At 39.8% G+C, this 17792-nt stretch overlaps 1 protein-coding gene across 2 annotated transcripts in view; it reads right to left on the reverse strand.

Annotated features, from left to right (window-relative positions):
- The window catches only part of rad18 (RAD18 E3 ubiquitin protein ligase), a 43449-nt gene that overhangs the window by 10919 nt on the left and 14738 nt on the right, over nucleotides 1-17792 (reverse strand). Inside the window, exons 7-11 of one of the 2 annotated variants that reach the window (XM_035387070.1) lie at nucleotides 17164-17348; nucleotides 13457-13524; nucleotides 13287-13347; nucleotides 2221-2352; nucleotides 1328-1466 (exon numbers count right to left, since the gene is read on the reverse strand). In XM_035387070.1, the coding sequence (XP_035242961.1) occupies nucleotides 1328-1466; nucleotides 2221-2352; nucleotides 13287-13347; nucleotides 13457-13524; nucleotides 17164-17348 (585 nt within the window). Of the gene's footprint in view, nucleotides 1-1327; nucleotides 1467-2220; nucleotides 2353-13286; nucleotides 13348-13456; nucleotides 13528-17163; nucleotides 17349-17792 lie in introns of both variants that reach the window. The other variant, XM_035387069.1, reaches the window with a different exon arrangement.

The following is a 17792-nucleotide window of genomic DNA, read 5'->3' on the forward strand; positions in this document are numbered from 1 at the left end:
TATAAAACACTGAAATACATTTAACTGATTTTCCACCTTTGTGTGTAATATTTACCTCCTCATCTGTCCTTGAATGTGATAATCTAGTGAAGGAAAAGGGGGATAATCTAACACAGGAAGTAAGAAATGGCCACAAATTCAGCCCCCAGAACAAAATAAGACAGGTTCATTTGGTAGCCAAAGTAATTAAACTTCATCCTTCTTTATTTATAAATCCAATGAGACGAGAGCTAAAAACTGTCCTGAGGGAATAAGGACAGGCCTCTTTGAAGCCTGTTTCAAAGTCACTGGAAAGGCATTCATTAGTAAACCACAGATTCACAGCCTTCTGCCATGATTTTCAATTGGTCAACTGAAAAACATTTTGCTGTCAAAGTAGGCGGGAAGGGGGGGGGGCTGTTCAGAAAGACTTTGCACCAAAAAAAACTTAGCTTTCCAAATACAAAAACTGTAGCATTTGAATTCATTGAGTAGGTTAAAATAATTTGTCAACAAATACAACCAGGGCTACATGTAAAATGATATGCTGCCCTATTAAAATGTATTATTATTTTTTGCTTTCTTTAATACACAACATGCCCTCCTCAATGTCAACATCACGCAATGAACACATTTTAAACCAGGTTCATCACAGTTTAGCATACTTTAACGGAAGAGTGCTGTGTGTATCAGTAATATGACAGTCTCTGTAAGACTGCATTCAGTAATGCAAACAAAGAGAGGCAATGACCAAGGAATAACCCAAGAGCTCTTCATCCAACAGCATCACTGAAAAATATGCACCATGCTTTTTGTACTTTACATGCATGTCACACAAATCTATGTAACTGTCCAAAAACAGTTTTCTTCTTTCATATCATCGTTCCTGTATGTATTGATGGGCTTACGATCAATAAAACAAATCTGTACTTCAGATAAGACAGGCGCATTGTAATTGCATTGCTGCTACACAGTGTCAATCCGTATTCACTTAGGAATAGTTGCTTATTCTGCTCTTTGGGATAAATTATTAAGCAAAATATTTTGAATGATCTTCTTTTACAATTTTAATTCTTTCTCTACTCAATCTATGTTCAATGTAAATATGGCACTGTAAATATTACATGAACTACCTGTGTTACGGTAGTTCATGTAATATTATGCCACACTAGCCTAGCAAATTACACTGGACATTTATCCTGTCAAACAAACACATGATGATGATGATGATGATGATGATGATGAAGCTGATGATGAACGATAACTGAGGATTGATGGTGATGAGGAGGATGGTGATGCCAAAGAATGATAAATGAGGAAGACTGACGGTGCAGACAGTGTTGAGTACCTGCTGACTGAGATGTCACTGAGGGCGGGGCTGGGGGATCGCTCTGTGGCCGCAGCGTTCAGGGGCCACTCCGCTGGATCTTCAGAGGAAACCCTCAACACACACGCTGCGCTGTCGCTACGCTCATCTGCCTGTACAGCTTGTTTTCAAAAACGAAAAACAAAAAAATACAACAAACTCTTCAGACACAGTTTTGAACAGAAGCACCAAACAAACTGGATCTGCACAAAATATATTTTAAAAAAAACAACCAATTGGCTTTTTATAGTACTATGCAAAGAAAGAAATAAGTAGTAGGTTACAATGATGTAGAGTATACAAACCTACCATTTCCCAGTGTACAACTGTACAGCTGCATCTTCCTACTGTAAAATGGCTGAAAGAATTTCACTCTAATTTTGCCCATATGAATGTTTTACAAACATTGCAAATCTCACCAATTACATTTTGTAAGTGCAAAACTGCACAATTTATGTGCATGTGCAGCATATACATACAATATGATAATACCCCATGTATACAACTTGTTAAGAGGCATATTATAAACGGCAAATTGGTTAAATGGAATAGTAAAAAAATAAAATAAAATAAAAACATTCTGAAAGCAAGAAAGATTCTAGGACACATGATTGAAAAAATGATTAAGAATGCCATTTGGAATCCCAGTTTACTGATTCCCTGGAGTGTTCTGATAAACTTTCTGCAATATACAAAACTATATACTGATAATACAAAACTTTCTTAACCTATAAAATCAACTGATTCTGAGCTTGGATGAGATGGCTGACAAGACCCAGAATTTCTTGCTAAATGGGAGAGTAGCAACATCTCACGCGGGATCAGTAGCTCTGACCCCACTGCCCCGTTCTGCAGGTTGAAGCGCTCTGCTGTACCTGAGGGACGCCCGCTCTTCGCTTCACCTCCTCCTTCCGGCACCTCCTCTTTGACGCAAGCCTTCTTGGTTGCCTCCCAGTGACCTTTGACCTGGTCAATGAGGCGAGAAAACTCAACACTGTGCTGCTTCCCTGGAAGACAAAAAATGGGCACAGAATCTTACTCACAACACACAAGAAGAAACACCAGTACATGTGAAGTAAACCTTGTTAAGTCTATTGAAATTTCAGAACCGTAAGGGTTAAAAGGCATGTCTGAAATGTCTGAAACTGCGGGACATTAAAGATTCACCATCCATCTATCTGAACACAGTACATGGGCCTTTGCCAGAGGAAGTGTGAGTGTTTGAAATTAGGTGCATTGGTGCATTGAGCAGACACAATGTCAGATTTACAAAAACAAGCCAAACTCCTGCTCAGTTGTGTTAGCATTCTGCTGGCGTCTGGCATGAGCAATTTAAAGACGAGAGCCTAAAGAGCAGAGTGAGCACACATTCTTCGGAACTTCTCTTAAATAAAAATAAAAAAATCTTAAACTGGCAAAAACCAGTAAAAACAGGTAGAGCCGGGACATCTGCAGCACAAATAAGCACTGTTCAGTTTGTACCTTGTTCTGTCCAGTTGACACCAGAATTCAGTCGGCCATAAGACAAAGCTCTACGTCGGTTTTGCTGCTGCCCCGCCAGAGTCAGCTCTGTGTACACCTATAGTCTGACGCAACTCATTGTAAACCACGATAAAAAAAACCGCAAAATATTTCAAAAACGATAAAGATTTAATGGCTGTGTGCTTGTTTCATCTGAAGCCCTGAAGGCAGATACACAAGCACACGCATTTTTATTTTTAGCTTGCCTCTAAATTCATTCATTGAAATTCCACCAGAGTCACTGAGAGACAGAAAAGTAGCTGATGCTCACAGACAGAGTGTGACACACACCTCCTACAAACCAAGGCCTTATCTCCTGGGCAACTCAACTATGTGCCCCGAAATCAACATTCCTGGGACTGACTGGAAAAATCTATTTTACCATGCTTCTCTAAAGGGCTTACTAACATAGGGCTTACTAACAAAACATCAACCAGGACACAGGCTATATATGTGGTTACAGGTAACAGTGCGAGTAAAGCGTTCTCTGCTGCGTGGCACATGTTTGGGGTGGGTCCAAGTGCCAAACCAAAGCATCCAATTGCTTAAAACTGATTACTTTTTCAAAAGCATTTATGGTGTGTCAGGCTATACAGTAGTGCAACAGAAAGGTGTACTTTATTTGAAGCTCAGAACTGTCAGCAAAATGCAAAATGAAAACACTATAATTAAACATGAATGTGGTCATTTAACCCCTTTGGTAGTGTCCCCTTTGGCAGCAGCAGGTCGGGAAGATAAATGCATTAGATATTTTGTTTACTAATCCATTGACTGAAGTTTTCACCAAATACCCCAGCCCCAACATGCCAAATCTCTCAATTTCACACACCACATTCATTATTCAAAATCAGGCCTACTCCTTACTTAAGCAAATACTGAGTAATAATAATGTATAGAATGTATATAGATGCACACCAATTAAATTGGATCAAGCTGTTTTCACTGTCCTCCTCAGAAATATTCACTCAAATGAATGATTTCTTCCAAGGCCTCCAAATGCCAAATCTTCTGTTTAGACTCAGGCATTGCAAAATAAACTGTAGTTGTAAAACAACAACCTTTTTACGTATAGTCTCAAGAAGTTTTTGCCCACACCTAACGTTCTCAGCATGCATACTGAAAAAGATATCAATTGTTTACGCAGGAGAAACATTTCATGAAAGCCTAACAAACAGTACACCATTAGAAACAGAATTTCATTGGCTAAAATGCTTGTCAGTAGTCACTACAATAGCTTGTCACTGGTTGGCTGAGTACTGGGGAGAACTGACCATGTCCATGTTCCAGAGAGTCTGAATAAACCAAGCCAGATAGTAGCATTTACTATCCACACCATACTATCAGCGTGTATGCAATGGTGAAACAGACAACAATCATTATTCCAATAATAATTAAAAGGATAATATTAAGGATTAATCTTATTAAAAATTAGGCTAATACCAGCAGTGGGCTTCTTATTGTCATGAGAAAAAACTTTTACTTCAATCAGCATTCAGCCGCAAAAAAACGTGTGGTTAGGACGAACAGTAATTTGACCTGACAGCTCTATTTGATTTCTAAAGTGATTTGATTAGCTTGAGCAGACCTCAGTGATTAAAGGGGCAGTTCACCCAAAAATGAAATTAAGTAAAGTAAAGTAAATTTCCTCTTACCCAGAGCACTATCTATCCATCCAGACAGTTTCACTGAGATCTGACAAGTTTTCTTGACAACCGCTGCAGTTCACTCTGATACAACGGACCTCAATGGAACCATATTTTTATGGTGCTCAATGAGCAGAAAATTTTAAAACTCAACAGCAACATCTTTCCAAGCATAATGCCATAGGTACTCACAAACATCCACAAAGGTTAATTTGTTCACAGTTTCATCAAAGACGACATCAACTGAAGGCATATCCCCACCCAGAGATTCCTTGGAATGAACGACATCTCAGGGTGCATGTCATGGAGTTACTTTTTTCTTTCTTTCTTTAAACAAAATAATTAAATCAGAGCTTCTTGAGGCCCTTTTAAAAAGCAAATACAGCACACTATTAGCAGAACCCACATGTGTTCTGAGGAGCCAGGAGAAGTCATATTAAACTATATTAGCCTTCACAAGAAAAAATGACAAATAAAACAAAGGCCTTTCAAAGAGCTTTTCAGCTCAATATTTGGAAATTGTAGATCAGGTCACACAGAAAAACAGTCTGCATGAAGGAACAGATGCTACATCTAAAAGGAATTATGATGCCAACAGGCAGAACAAAAGGCTTGCACTACAGAAGATCCAGACAAAGCTATTAGATTAGGTTTGTAAAAGCCGAAAAAACCAAGCAAGTATACCCAAAGCAGATGGACGTTGTTTGGCGGAAATACGTGACATAAAATCTATGTGATCGGTACAACATGGTTTTCTTTAAAATGCAATAACCATGACTCTGCACAGACTCAAAAGAATTGTCATATATTGGAAAATAACTTGTACCTCACAAGAAAAAGGTGTGCAATTATGATCACATGGTCATAAAAATCATTCAATCATTATCATTCCAGTGAAAGGAATGAAAAATCACATTCGCATAATTTAATTTCGCAGCGTAGTTTGCAGGAAAGTGAATGAACCAAAACTCAATCACTGCATGGATTCCACATCCATTGCTTGCATCAACACTCCTTGTGAATATCATTTACATACATTTCATATATGAAAAGCAGCCCTATACAGATCTATACTTACTAAATCACTTTGCAATGACTCATGAGAAGTCATTGCAATGTGATATCATCATATGAACCCCACCCCTGTTCCCAACAGCTCCGCACATTCATTTTTACAGCACGAGTACGTGTTCCTGCCAAGTACCGATCTGAAACCTGACTTTCAGACAATTACTGCAGGAGGTGTTTAAATGTCAGGTGGTGTTTAAATGTACAACAGCTTGCACATGCAGGGTAAATGGCTTAATGATACAGCAATCAGTCATGATCTCAGTCATAATTATTCTGCACTTACAGAGCTGAGGTATGGGCCCCTCCCCCCTCTCATAAGGATGTACGCACAGCTCATACGGTGTCATACAGTGTCAGGCGTAGCCTACAGGCTTAACATTTTAAAATACGCATTTTAACCACCTTGCCAAACGCTGGGAGAAACAAAGTGTGACAATGTTGATTCGTGAATGTGCTGGGATCAAGATTCCAGTCCTCGTCAGATGTAACAAAATGTCTGACTGTCCCAGAGATGTTGCTGAGCTCTCCTTCCCCCATCACAGTAACGTTGCCAGTGACTGCAGGTGCTTCATCAAAGACTCAAACCTCACAATGAATAAAATGTTGCACCAAAACAAATTTTAAACAAATAAAAATGGACACACGGAAGGCTAATCCTATAATATTTGGCCATTCACGCCAATAGCACTACAGCCACTGGTAGAATCCATGAAGGGGCAAATACTGACAGAAAGAGCACTGCACACCTCCTCTAAACAAAAGCAGCATCTAGAGGGCGATTGAACAGCGTTTGCTCGGAAACCAGAATTCCTGACAAATCTAATTTTATGGTACTTCTGCAAGGGGGATAATCGGGCATAACGTAACACACAATGCATTTTTCTGAAATAAAAGCCAGGACTCAATATGCTGCATTTTGGCTTGTCAGTGTGGGTTTAAGCCCATGAACACAATAGAATTACAGACTAGCCTTCAGACACTATGCCAGATTGAACACGATCAATTGCTGCTCATGGGGTGTGTTGCTATGCATGCCCCAGGCCCAGTCTTTCCTTATTGGCTTTCGTATTTACAGTTTATTAGCTATCAAATAGACAATGCACATCTGTGCATGGGATATAGGATAGCTTACATCGATTACCATATAATCGTCATCTCTCTATGATTAAAAATGTTCATCAAAAAATAGTCTTGATTGTAAATCTGGCAAGAGGTCCACTGTGTGCAATTTGATAACGGTACTGAGAAATGAAGCAAACACAAACCATAAAAAACAAAGTGAATGGCATAATCTGGTTAAAGGCAATGCATTATATGAACAAAAGATTTAAGACTTAGTTTGTAGCACAAACTGCACTGTTATTGAAGACCTAATTTAAACCAAGCTATACTAAGCTTTGTTTTTTTGCTGGTAAATGAATACACCTCAGATATATGAAATGCCAAATATTATGCATGAACTGGTTTTTGTTTCAGAAAGAAATCCCTGGGCACAAAGCAGTAATGCACCATTCACAAGGGGATGAGGCGGTTTCTCACATAACTGACATTACAACACTCCCCAGTGTGCTGTGAGAGGTGACACCTTTCAGAAACCAAGCGATCTATTCAGAGACGCTCAGCAGCTCCAAAGCTAAAACCATCTTCCTAATCATCAGTTATCACTGCCCTGCGCCACCTGCCCACCGTTCACATGGGGCAATGTCATACTGCAGATAGGCCCCTCCACCAGCTAACTGGAGCCATCAGTCACCAGCTGCTAGTGCCTGCACCATGCTTACAGATGTACACAGATGTCAGCCTTTCAAAGGCAGGCGGCGATGGAATATTAAACTCTCTCGCTTTGCATGGGCTCGACGTTTCATTGAGACAGGAGGAAGATTGAATCTGCCACACCACTTATTTCCCAGATGTGAGGCCAAGTCATTGCAAGCCCTTTCATCACATCCAAAGCCTATATTAGGATTCCATTCAAACTGCCCTGATTGCTGAAGAGATTAGGTGATTAAAATTCATATAGGGATTTTTTTTTTTTTTTAAGTCTCAGTAATGGCGTGCATGGTGGCGTTGGACCGTCTGATTCCTTAGGACAGCAAACAAAATCCAGCACACAGAATCTCACTTTATTTACAAGTCCTGCTACAATGGCAATAAAATAAAATAAGTTTACAACTGCAAGCTGAAAATAAGCACTAGAAGCACAATGCAAGTTAATGGAGGAAATGTGCAATTTCAAGGGCTTTAATTGAAGTAGGAGGCAAAGCAGGTCGAGCCAAATAAGGCAAAGGCCTGATAACAAGCTGTCACCATGCCCATTTGCAAATGCTTCATACTGAGCTCTTCAGACCCGCTGATTATAATAGAGGGAACTGCAGCCACAAAAGAATCGGAGTTTGACAAACCCTGCTGACAGAAAAACAACAAACCAACATGGGGCTGAGCTACTGATTATATAAGGTAACCGCACCAACCTGCGTGGTCAAAACGCACACACTCACTCACATATTTACTGAAGATCACGCCAGTCACCCTCAGTTAAAAAAGAACAGCAGGCCACAAAGAACAATGTGCTGTGCTGCGAGACAGATGCGTACTTAACATCTAGCACATGCAGGAGAGAAAGACATGCAGGTTTAATTACAGTATATCCCTTCTCACATACAACCTCAACCAAAAGCACTGCCAGCGGCAGAGATGGAGGATTTCAAGCGTAGGTTTGTGGAAAAAAAAATTTACTTCAGAAGCTCTGCTAGTGGCTCAAAGTGTGACAAATTAAAACCATACAAAGCTAAGGGCGAAAAATTGAAAATTGGCTCTTTGGGTTGAGAGCCCTAAGGATTTTTCTTTCTGAAATCAAAACAGACAAGTGTTTTCCCAAGCATTCTTCCACAGTTATGGTGTATCAGTCGCCAAGGAAAAGCTCCTGTCACAGCTTTTAAAAGTTTCTTTAAAGGTGAAATATTTATAACTTTCATAAGTACATAAGTGGACATATTGCGATCAAACGTTATCTGCTAAACGTTATCTGAACATTTATATTGAGAAATGAACAATGACTAAAACACCCATCAAAACAATGTTAACTTTAAAAGTGCCACAAGTGTTAAATTATGAGAAAAGGTACAAACACAGCTTGTTAGTTTTACATCAGTAGATGAAGCAAGAACTGATCATCGCTAATATGTTTATTTTACAATTATAGCAGCACAGCAAAAAAAAAAAAAAATTGTTAAAAAATAATAAGAAAGAATAAATGGAAAAAAAAAGAACCTGCTTGGATGTTTCACTAAAAATACAGCAATTTAAAATGACTGTACATTCGACATACAGTGTATGCTGCCAATATTTACAAGTGGATTGCTCAAGGCAGTAATAGCTTTACTATTATTAAGTCCTTATTTCGTGAACAGCCCACAATTTTCATGCTAAGCCAATGGGATTTGGCAAAGACAGCATCTTAATTTCAGGTATCCGCATTTTGCAATTTTGCACTGATCCCGTTACCCCTTCACTCAAGCCCTAGCTTCCCTAGGTTCAAAAACATTGTTACTGTGGATTTTTTGGAATGTAGTGGATAGAAGCCCGCTTATGGACATATCTACAAGCTTGAAATAAGGCTGCAGCAGGCTTGATAAACAGATAGAGAAAGAGACAGATTTTTGGCTGGACCACAACAGCGGGGCCAGCCCTATAGACGTGAATGTCTGTGACTGAGTGAAGTTACACCATTGGTCGGCCGGATGAAGTGTGTTATGTCCAGCCGTATACTAGGTTTTGACCTGGTCTTGTTTATTTCATTTTTTAACACCATGTTTTGTGCCAGTGTTGGCGAGAAAGAATCAAAAATGTTCCCAGAGACAAAGACACAAAGAAGAGCTTCAGGGAGACGTGACGCAAAAAGTAAATAAATAAATAAATAAATAAACTGGAAGACCGCTCAACAGCATCACCTCTGCAGAGCCCTCACATTCTGCAACTTAAGTGAAACAGACTAATTAATTCCTATTCCCCTAGTACAATATATTATTTTTTAAAAACTAAAATGACAGTGGATTCTCCCCCCTAAGAAGTAAATTTTAATGGTATATTGATTACCCATTCTTTTGAAGATTTTAGATACACATATACACGCACTGGTCACTTTATTAGGTACACCTTGCATTTCGCTGTAGCCCATCTGCTTCAAGGTTCGACGTGTTCTGCGTTCAGAGATGCTCTTCTGCATACCTTGGTTGTAACGAGTGCTTATTTGAGTTACTGTTGCCTTTCTATCAGCTCAAACCAGTCTGGCCATTCTCCTCTGACCTCTGCCACCAACAAGGCATTTTCGCCCAGAGAACTGCCGCTCACTGGATATTTTCTCTTTTTCGTACCGTTCTCTGTAAACCCTAGAGATGGTCGTGCGTGAAAATCCCAGTAGATCAGCAGTTTCTGAAATACTCAAACCAGCCCATCTGGCACCAACAACCATGCCACATTCAAAGCCACTTAAATCACCTTTCTACCCCATTCTGATGCTTGGTTCGAACTTCAGCAGATCGTCTTGACCATGTCTAAATGCACTGAGTTGCTGCCAAGTGATTGGCTGATTAGATATTTGCGTTAACAAGCAGTTGAACAGGTGTACCTAATAAAGTGAGTGTGTATATATATATATATATATATACGCACTTCTGTGTTCAAAAACTGCGTCACCCATCTTCCACAATTGCTCAGCACTGCTGCTCATCAGGGACTTGCGGCAGCATTAAAAAACCATGATGTGAACAACAAGAGCTCCCTCTCTCACACTTCCTCGTTTGTCCTCATTCCGTCTCTCTGTATCCTTCCCATTCTGAGCAACATGAGTGAGTCATCCTCCCATGGATGATTAATCAAAGAAAATGTCATGGCTGTCCTGCTATTTATAGTGAAACAGCAGCCCATTTAAAGTTTGCGACACTCCTTTAACAAGGTTCCCATCCTCCCTGTACCTGTCGATTACACATAGTTCATGCGTCAGTTCATTTATTTCTAGATACAGGGCATATTAAGCGTGAATGAAAACTTGTCATTTTGTGAATAAGAACATAAAGAATCACTGAGCTCCTCAAGGTTTTAGCTTTGTAGCATTCTGCACCCAGCCACTCTGTCACTGTGGGGCATTCGTCCCCCTGTTAAATCCCATCAGAACTTAATCAGTCATGTAAATGTTCTATCTGAACCAGGAATTCCATCACCCCCTTCAGAGGTTCAATATATATGAAGCAACAACTCCTGGGGGAACCTTTAGAGGTCCAGAAAACTGAAATCTGTGAATTCTTGGCTGATGCGTTGTTTTTGCACTCACAAATTTCCAAGAAATACGTTAAAATGATTTTTGCAAAAAAAAAAAAAAAAAAAAAAAAAAACATACAAAATCCTGTGCCGAAATTGGCTTGTTTTCCCCCTAAATTTTGGGTTTTCAGTGGGCAGGGTTAACTGGGTGTTACTTACGTAACAAAAACCTTACGTCCAGTGAAATCCTTTCTACATGTGATATGTAAAAGATGCTCTTGCCACTTTTGTGTGGTTAAGGCAAGTTAAGTTGAAAATCCCTAAGCATTTTTCATTCTCTCTTTTTTCCCAGGAATGAAGAGAGCTACAAGAAATTGGTTTTATTTCTGGAGCCCATGGGCACTGCAATATTACAATAACCCAAACAGTTAGCATTTGCAGTGCCCATTTTCGCCCGGAACTTGTTGCAGAACATGGTGGATCGGTAAGCAGGCCTACTGTTAGCTAGCGACAATTAAATGGCTTTCAAGCTTAGACTTGCGGAATCAAAGGCTTTCTTTATTCAGGTGTAATGCCCAGAGTTTGAAACTGCAATAGAGTCTAATGTTAGTGTGCAGTAGCTCAGTGTTACAATGCTATTAAGCACCGAACGATCTTCAGGTTTAACAATATGATGGTAAAGCCTAGTTTATGTTGCTTTCTTTTATTTGGTCTGGTATAGTACGGTTACTGCTTGAGACAATCTGCTCTTACCGGCTCTAACCTAGTTAGCGATGAGCAATGGTTTACATATGACATCTCACGGATATGAATGTTAATGAGAGCAGGATACACTCCCACCCGGTCCTTATCTGCTGAACTGGTCACAATAATCTAATAGTGTTTGTTACATTTAATGGTCATAATTGGATTAAAAACTTGACAGAAATATTAAGAAGACAATCAATTGTCACTTCTGGGGAGTATAACCACAATTTGAATCCAGTTTCCTGGACCTTTAAATTGTACTCTGACTCAGAGTATAATTATACTCTGAATGGTACATCGTTTACAGAAAGACCAAAGCACACTCCGTTCTACAGACATTCAGCATTAAAAGTTGGGGATATGCCCTGTCCAAACACTAATAACACTGGCTGAAATGTGTGGCTATCCCTTAGCAAATATTTTATCCATTTCCGAAAAGCACATTCACCGTTGGGTCTTTGTTTATGTACCTTGCCAAGCTAATTAAATGAGCAACATAAACTCCCTTAAAGAGTGATACATAATATAAAAATGTGTATGTGTGCATGTGTTTGTGAGGGGCGACATCTAAATAAATGGAAACTTTTGCATTCAGCTTTAAGACAAATACCCACTAGAAGTGGATGACCAACACTTGCAATGTCTTTGAAGCATTTTGTTCCTTTCCCAGTAGTTTTTGAGGTCTTCCAGACCCATAAGAGAGTAGGGCCTATATTTATCCACAGCACAGAAAACTGCAGAAGTTACTAAAAAAAATGAATCAGCAGAACGTACAGCAGCTCCTCTCTCTTCACAACCCTAGTTCACACGTGCAGAAACCACGACGTGCACACTGTGTGATGCTATTCATGGCAAGGTGACCCAGAGGCAGCGATTAGACAACAAGAGCACAGACCCAAGGTGACACTGTTGTGCATCAAGATGTATTAGGCACAAGCCACTAATCTGACTCAAAGTTCTGACTCAGCGCCAGCTCTGCGAGCCATTCACCACTGAAAGGACACAGACGCTTCACCTCAAAATACTTATTCATGCACAAACACTTTGGAAAGGGCTTGCAGAATGATCAAGATGACAAAGATTTCTTCAAACACTGACAAGACAGTCATAGTAGATTTATCCCTATACTTACATGCTTGCCTTGCTTCCATATTTATTTTCAGTGTGCTCCACTATTAATATTCTGCTCGCTCGCCACAGAAAGGTCAAACCAACACAAAACACAGGCGCACGCCTCAAATCACATAAACCAATTCCGAAAGTGCTGTTCTCTGTCTTCCTTCCCCCAGAAGTTCTGAGGGTATCGCAAAGACACTGCTCAATAATCTGGGCTTTTCGGCATGAATGTTCATGAATTCAGTAAAACAGAAAGTTAAGCAGTTTGTTTACAGCTCCTCGAGGGTGCATTATGAACTAGATGGTCTGCTAAACTAAAAAGTGGCACTTTTCTGCAGGACAGGAGGAAGCAAAAGGAAATTATATATTAAATAGTATGAGGTCAAAAAGCTGGGTTTGGGCGACCTGTAACCAAGGTACAGGTCCACCAGGAGTGGATCGCATTGCTTAGATTGAGTCAGTGCGTGGAATATAATCCCATTTTCATCTGACGAGCAGACGCTAAGTGCGGTATCCCTAATCTTACATCTGCTGACAGAATAGTGGAGTTGATCAGTAATGACTTCTTCGCACGGCCCGTGACTTACGATAATTTGAATGCAATTTGTCGATTTCTTCTTCCGCTTGATTCTTCGAAAAGACCATCACCTGCAAAGCAATCAAAACGAAGACTAAAAACATTGAAAATCCATTTGTGCAGTTTTTAAAGCACAGTGAATCAGACTTGTACAGTAGCTCTGTAAGGTATAGTACATACACTTTTAGATTTCCTTTGCAGCTGGGCTCTCATCTTTTCATTCGCCTTCACTTCTTTTGCTATATCTTCTGCTGTTTACAAAAACAATGAAAAAAATATAATTCTCACACAAAAATCAATACACTGATATGAAATATGCATAGTCACAATCAGATGAATGCAGTTCAATAACCTGATCGTCATTCCATACAGTCTTTCAACTGGGATTTTTTCAGAAAGACTGTCTGTGGGGAAAAAACTAGCGAAACTAATCTGTAAACTGCAAAGTAATATTCTGGATTCCTTCTAACATTCACAAGAAAAACTACACTTACATTTGAAAGCGTTTCTTATTATTTGGGTATGTGCAACACATTCCACTGTACTGTTGAGAAATAGATTGAAAAAAATGACCACTCAGCCTGAACATGATAGTTTTGTCGCCAAGGTAATTGAATTTTTTTCAACAAAATCCACTGAGGAAACACCTTGTGCCACTGCCACATAGTTTGGTGTGTTCACACTGTATCTAGAAAGCAAGGTGAGTATTCTTTGCCCATTTTCACTTCATGTGGCACATGTGTCCAACGTGATTGAAAGTGTGGAAAGAATCTACGAATGAAATGCACTCAGAATGTAGCGGCAATTTCTTGCTTCCTGAAATGGAGAATCTGACTTTCAGATCCAAAGTCTTTGTTACATTGTTACATTAATCTAATCATTTGTGCTCATTATCAGATTATCATTATCTTTATTATGAAAGATGTGAGCTTGAGAGATACCAAACTGGTGCTCACTTTAGTATTACATTACTGCAGATTTGTACACATGAACACAACCTTAACCTGGGTTTGGGTTTTAATCACGGGGGGAGGGGGGGGGGGGGGTTTAAAGGGGGGCTTTTTTCCTTTGATTCATTTCATTTACAATGTCACCGGTAAATTTTAAAGAACTGTATACTATATGCTGCTGCCAGCCAAAATCATTTCAGCAAATTTCAGACTATGCTACTGACTGGCTGACACAACAGGATATTCTTGAAACCCACGGGGGAAACAATTATCCACTGTTCTACAGCGCTTATGAGGTTGTAAATATCATACCAGAAACATTAAAAAAAGAAAAACTAATTTTAACTGTCACATGAAGTACAGTATTTCACCAGTCATAGCAAGAGCAAAATAGAAAGCCTTTATAGATTTTTGTGCCAGAATGTGAACAATAATGACTTATCTGAAGACAAGGCTAGCCGCCTTTATGCTTATATCCGTCCATTTTAAATGAATCAAATTGGGAATACATAGTCAAAGTTTTTCTACCCACATCAATCAAGCATAGGCATGGGTTTAGGGGCTTCCAAAGATTTCACTCTTAACTTTAAACTGGAAGCAGTAATCTCACAGTTTAGAGGAGTACTGCTGTCAGCACTGGGCTCTGACTGTCCAGTTGGGTTTGAATCCCAGAAAAGAAACTTCCAGTTGTACCGGCACCAAATCGATCTACATCATTTGCTGCTGGGTAAACATTTAAATGACCTAATATGCAAACTGATCACACAAAAGCTTACGTAGGCTGTAAAACTGTAAACACTGATAATGGTAGTAATATAGAAAATATCTACTCAGAAGAAAAATATTCAGTAAAAGTGCAAACAAAAACCAGTGGACCATTTCAGCTTACCAGTCCAGAAAATGTGAATTCCCTTCCACAGTACTGAAGAACAGCGTTTTTTATGGCAATGTTGGTTCGGTACAGCAACTTCACTGATAAGAGGCTCAAAAGTCACGTTATGTTGTGTTTACCTAACACTGCTTGACATGGCACATAACGCCCTACACCGCATATTGATTTCCCTCCAATTATGAGATGCATGAAAGCGAGAGATGGAGAAAAACAAACCACTCAAGATATTCCTTCTGAGAGGGTCACTTCATGCCGTTCATGTCAAAAAGACTGATGCTGTTTCTCATCTCTCAGGTTTAACATCCCCTTGTGGGGATTAAAGTTATGCAGCTTTTTGAAGAGACATCAGATGCACTAGGAAATGCATGGGGCCCTTCAAGGAAATGAGGAAGTGCAACTGATTTGTACTGGAAACCCAACACCTGGCATCTCTCTCCCGAGGCCTTGGCCTCACAGCTCAAGGGAAACTTTTTGGCAGCTGTGGCTTCTGGGGTGGGCGGTTTGGGGGGGGGGGGGCGTACAGCGCACATCTCAGCAGGCCTCAAATCGCACACAGAAAGAAAAACCCAAAAGACAGTCTGCCTCTTTTCTTGTGGCACTGGGGATTGTCTGGGCACTGATAGTTCCGTCACATGGTCGACCACCCGGAAGTGTGGAGCATTCACCCCGGCCAGCTCAAAGGCTGGACCGTGATGCCGACAGGTCTTTCCCTCCAACTTTGCAGTGATTTAGAGCTTCAGGCAAATTTTCCCCAAAATATAATGTATTACTGTCTTTCTGTCAAGGAAAACTGCAAAATGTTTTTGTTTTAAATTATTATTTCTACAATTGGAGAACTTATTCCAAAAAGCAATAGTGAAGAATTGTGTTTTCCATCTCTTTTTTTTAACAATTCCGAGTAATGAACGGAAGACAGTTACTGCTGGAAATAATAGGCTGAAACCTCTGAAGGAGTTCCTGGGACCGTTTCAAAGCATTTTAAAGCAATGTAGCCTGATTAGAACTCTGATTGCGTTCAGTTCCTGAGGAATGCTACCAGAAACCATACCCGCGCCATGGTGTTATCTAGCAAATAGAGGTCTTCGATCCTGTCAAAGTACAAGCACAAACAATCACAACCTTGCTTTGGAAAAGAGACTGCTGTGACCTTGACATCTGAAATTCGAACTCGATGATAAATTGGGTTCTAGGGAGCACTGAGAGGAATATTAGTTTAAAGTTCCATGAAAATGAGCTAGAACTGGAAATAGTCAAACTTATCAGGTGCCTCTGACTCTGACCTTTGACCTTGTGCCCAGGGGAATTTGATAGGGTTCTGCTTGAGGACCAATGAGTATGGCAGTTGTGTCACGTTTCATTAAAATCCAGGAACAGGAGGGGGGCTATATTCAGAAAATATGGGGGATGTCAAAAAAAAACCCACCGGGAAATTTGGGTAAAAGTATGTCCAAAATAAGTGCAATTTAGGTGAATGCTACTTACAGCATTCAGTGTAGAGTGTACATTCCAAGAGCAGGCTACTGCATCAATTGAATGTTACCAAAAATATGCTTCTCAGGCATACACAATTTTTGAATTACAAATAAAGTCACTAAAGCTGCTACTGTTTGGTACTAAGATCAAAACGAAATACCAAGTACTGAAAAAGACTATCAGGGCACAAAAGAGTATTTTGCTCACATTGGCTTTAGTCCATCTAACCATCCTTGATGTGACAGATGCTCATTGGGAGTGCAAAAAAATGAACGGTATAAAAAAACCAATGAAAATACAATATATCAACGAAACCGTGTACTCTACTACATGGGAAGTATGATTTCATATTAGGTTCTAAAAAGTAATAAAACCTGACAAATAAAATCACAACCAGAAGTCTGACAGAACAATCGCAAAACATATAAATGTAAATTTTCTGACGGGGAAAGAAATAGGAAAAACGAATAGTTTTAGCATATTTAGAAGAAATTATACATCCCTAAAATGAAAAAAGGGTGGGGGACCTGCTCTGACCTGGTTTTGAACACAATTATAAGGGGCCTTCCAACCTGACTTGGGGGTGAAGGAGTCGCATTCTGCATTGTACAGGAGCACATACTCCTGGTGCCTCCTGACCAGCTGATCCCGCGAACCCTGGGTGGGTAGGTTCAGGTCCCTCAGTCTCTCCCTCAGCGCCTGCATGCTCAGTAGGTTGTACACCAGTTTGCCAAGCGGCTTCCTCTTTTTGGCTGAGCTGCAATAAACAGAAAAAAAAAAACTGTTTTCCTGGGGAGTGGGAGGAGTTTGATGGCTTGACATGTTTACAACTGTTGCCTCACATCACACATCGTTTTTCTGTTAACAACACTTAATTTTCACAAATATTGTCCTATCTGAGAATAATCTGGATCACTAATATTATTGCACAACTAGAACATCATAAGGCTTAAAAATTTTTTATATCTACTGTTATATATGAGCAGAAAACACAAAAAAGCAGGAGAAAAACAGAATAAATAGAAGTCATAGCCAGTAGTAGTCATCACTACAGTATAAGTCACAGTTGGCATTACCTTCTAGTCACCCATAATTTAATTTGTTTATGCATAAACACTGTCCAGAAGGAAGGAGAGAGAGAGAGAAAGGAGACTTACAGCAGTGTTTCCTTCCTAACGTCACACCCCTTCCAGTAAAAATG

The sequence above is a fragment of the Anguilla anguilla genome, chromosome 13 (assembly GCF_013347855.1).
Source record: "Anguilla anguilla isolate fAngAng1 chromosome 13, fAngAng1.pri, whole genome shotgun sequence".
In the NCBI taxonomy this organism is placed as follows: Eukaryota; Metazoa; Chordata; class Actinopteri; order Anguilliformes; family Anguillidae; genus Anguilla; species Anguilla anguilla.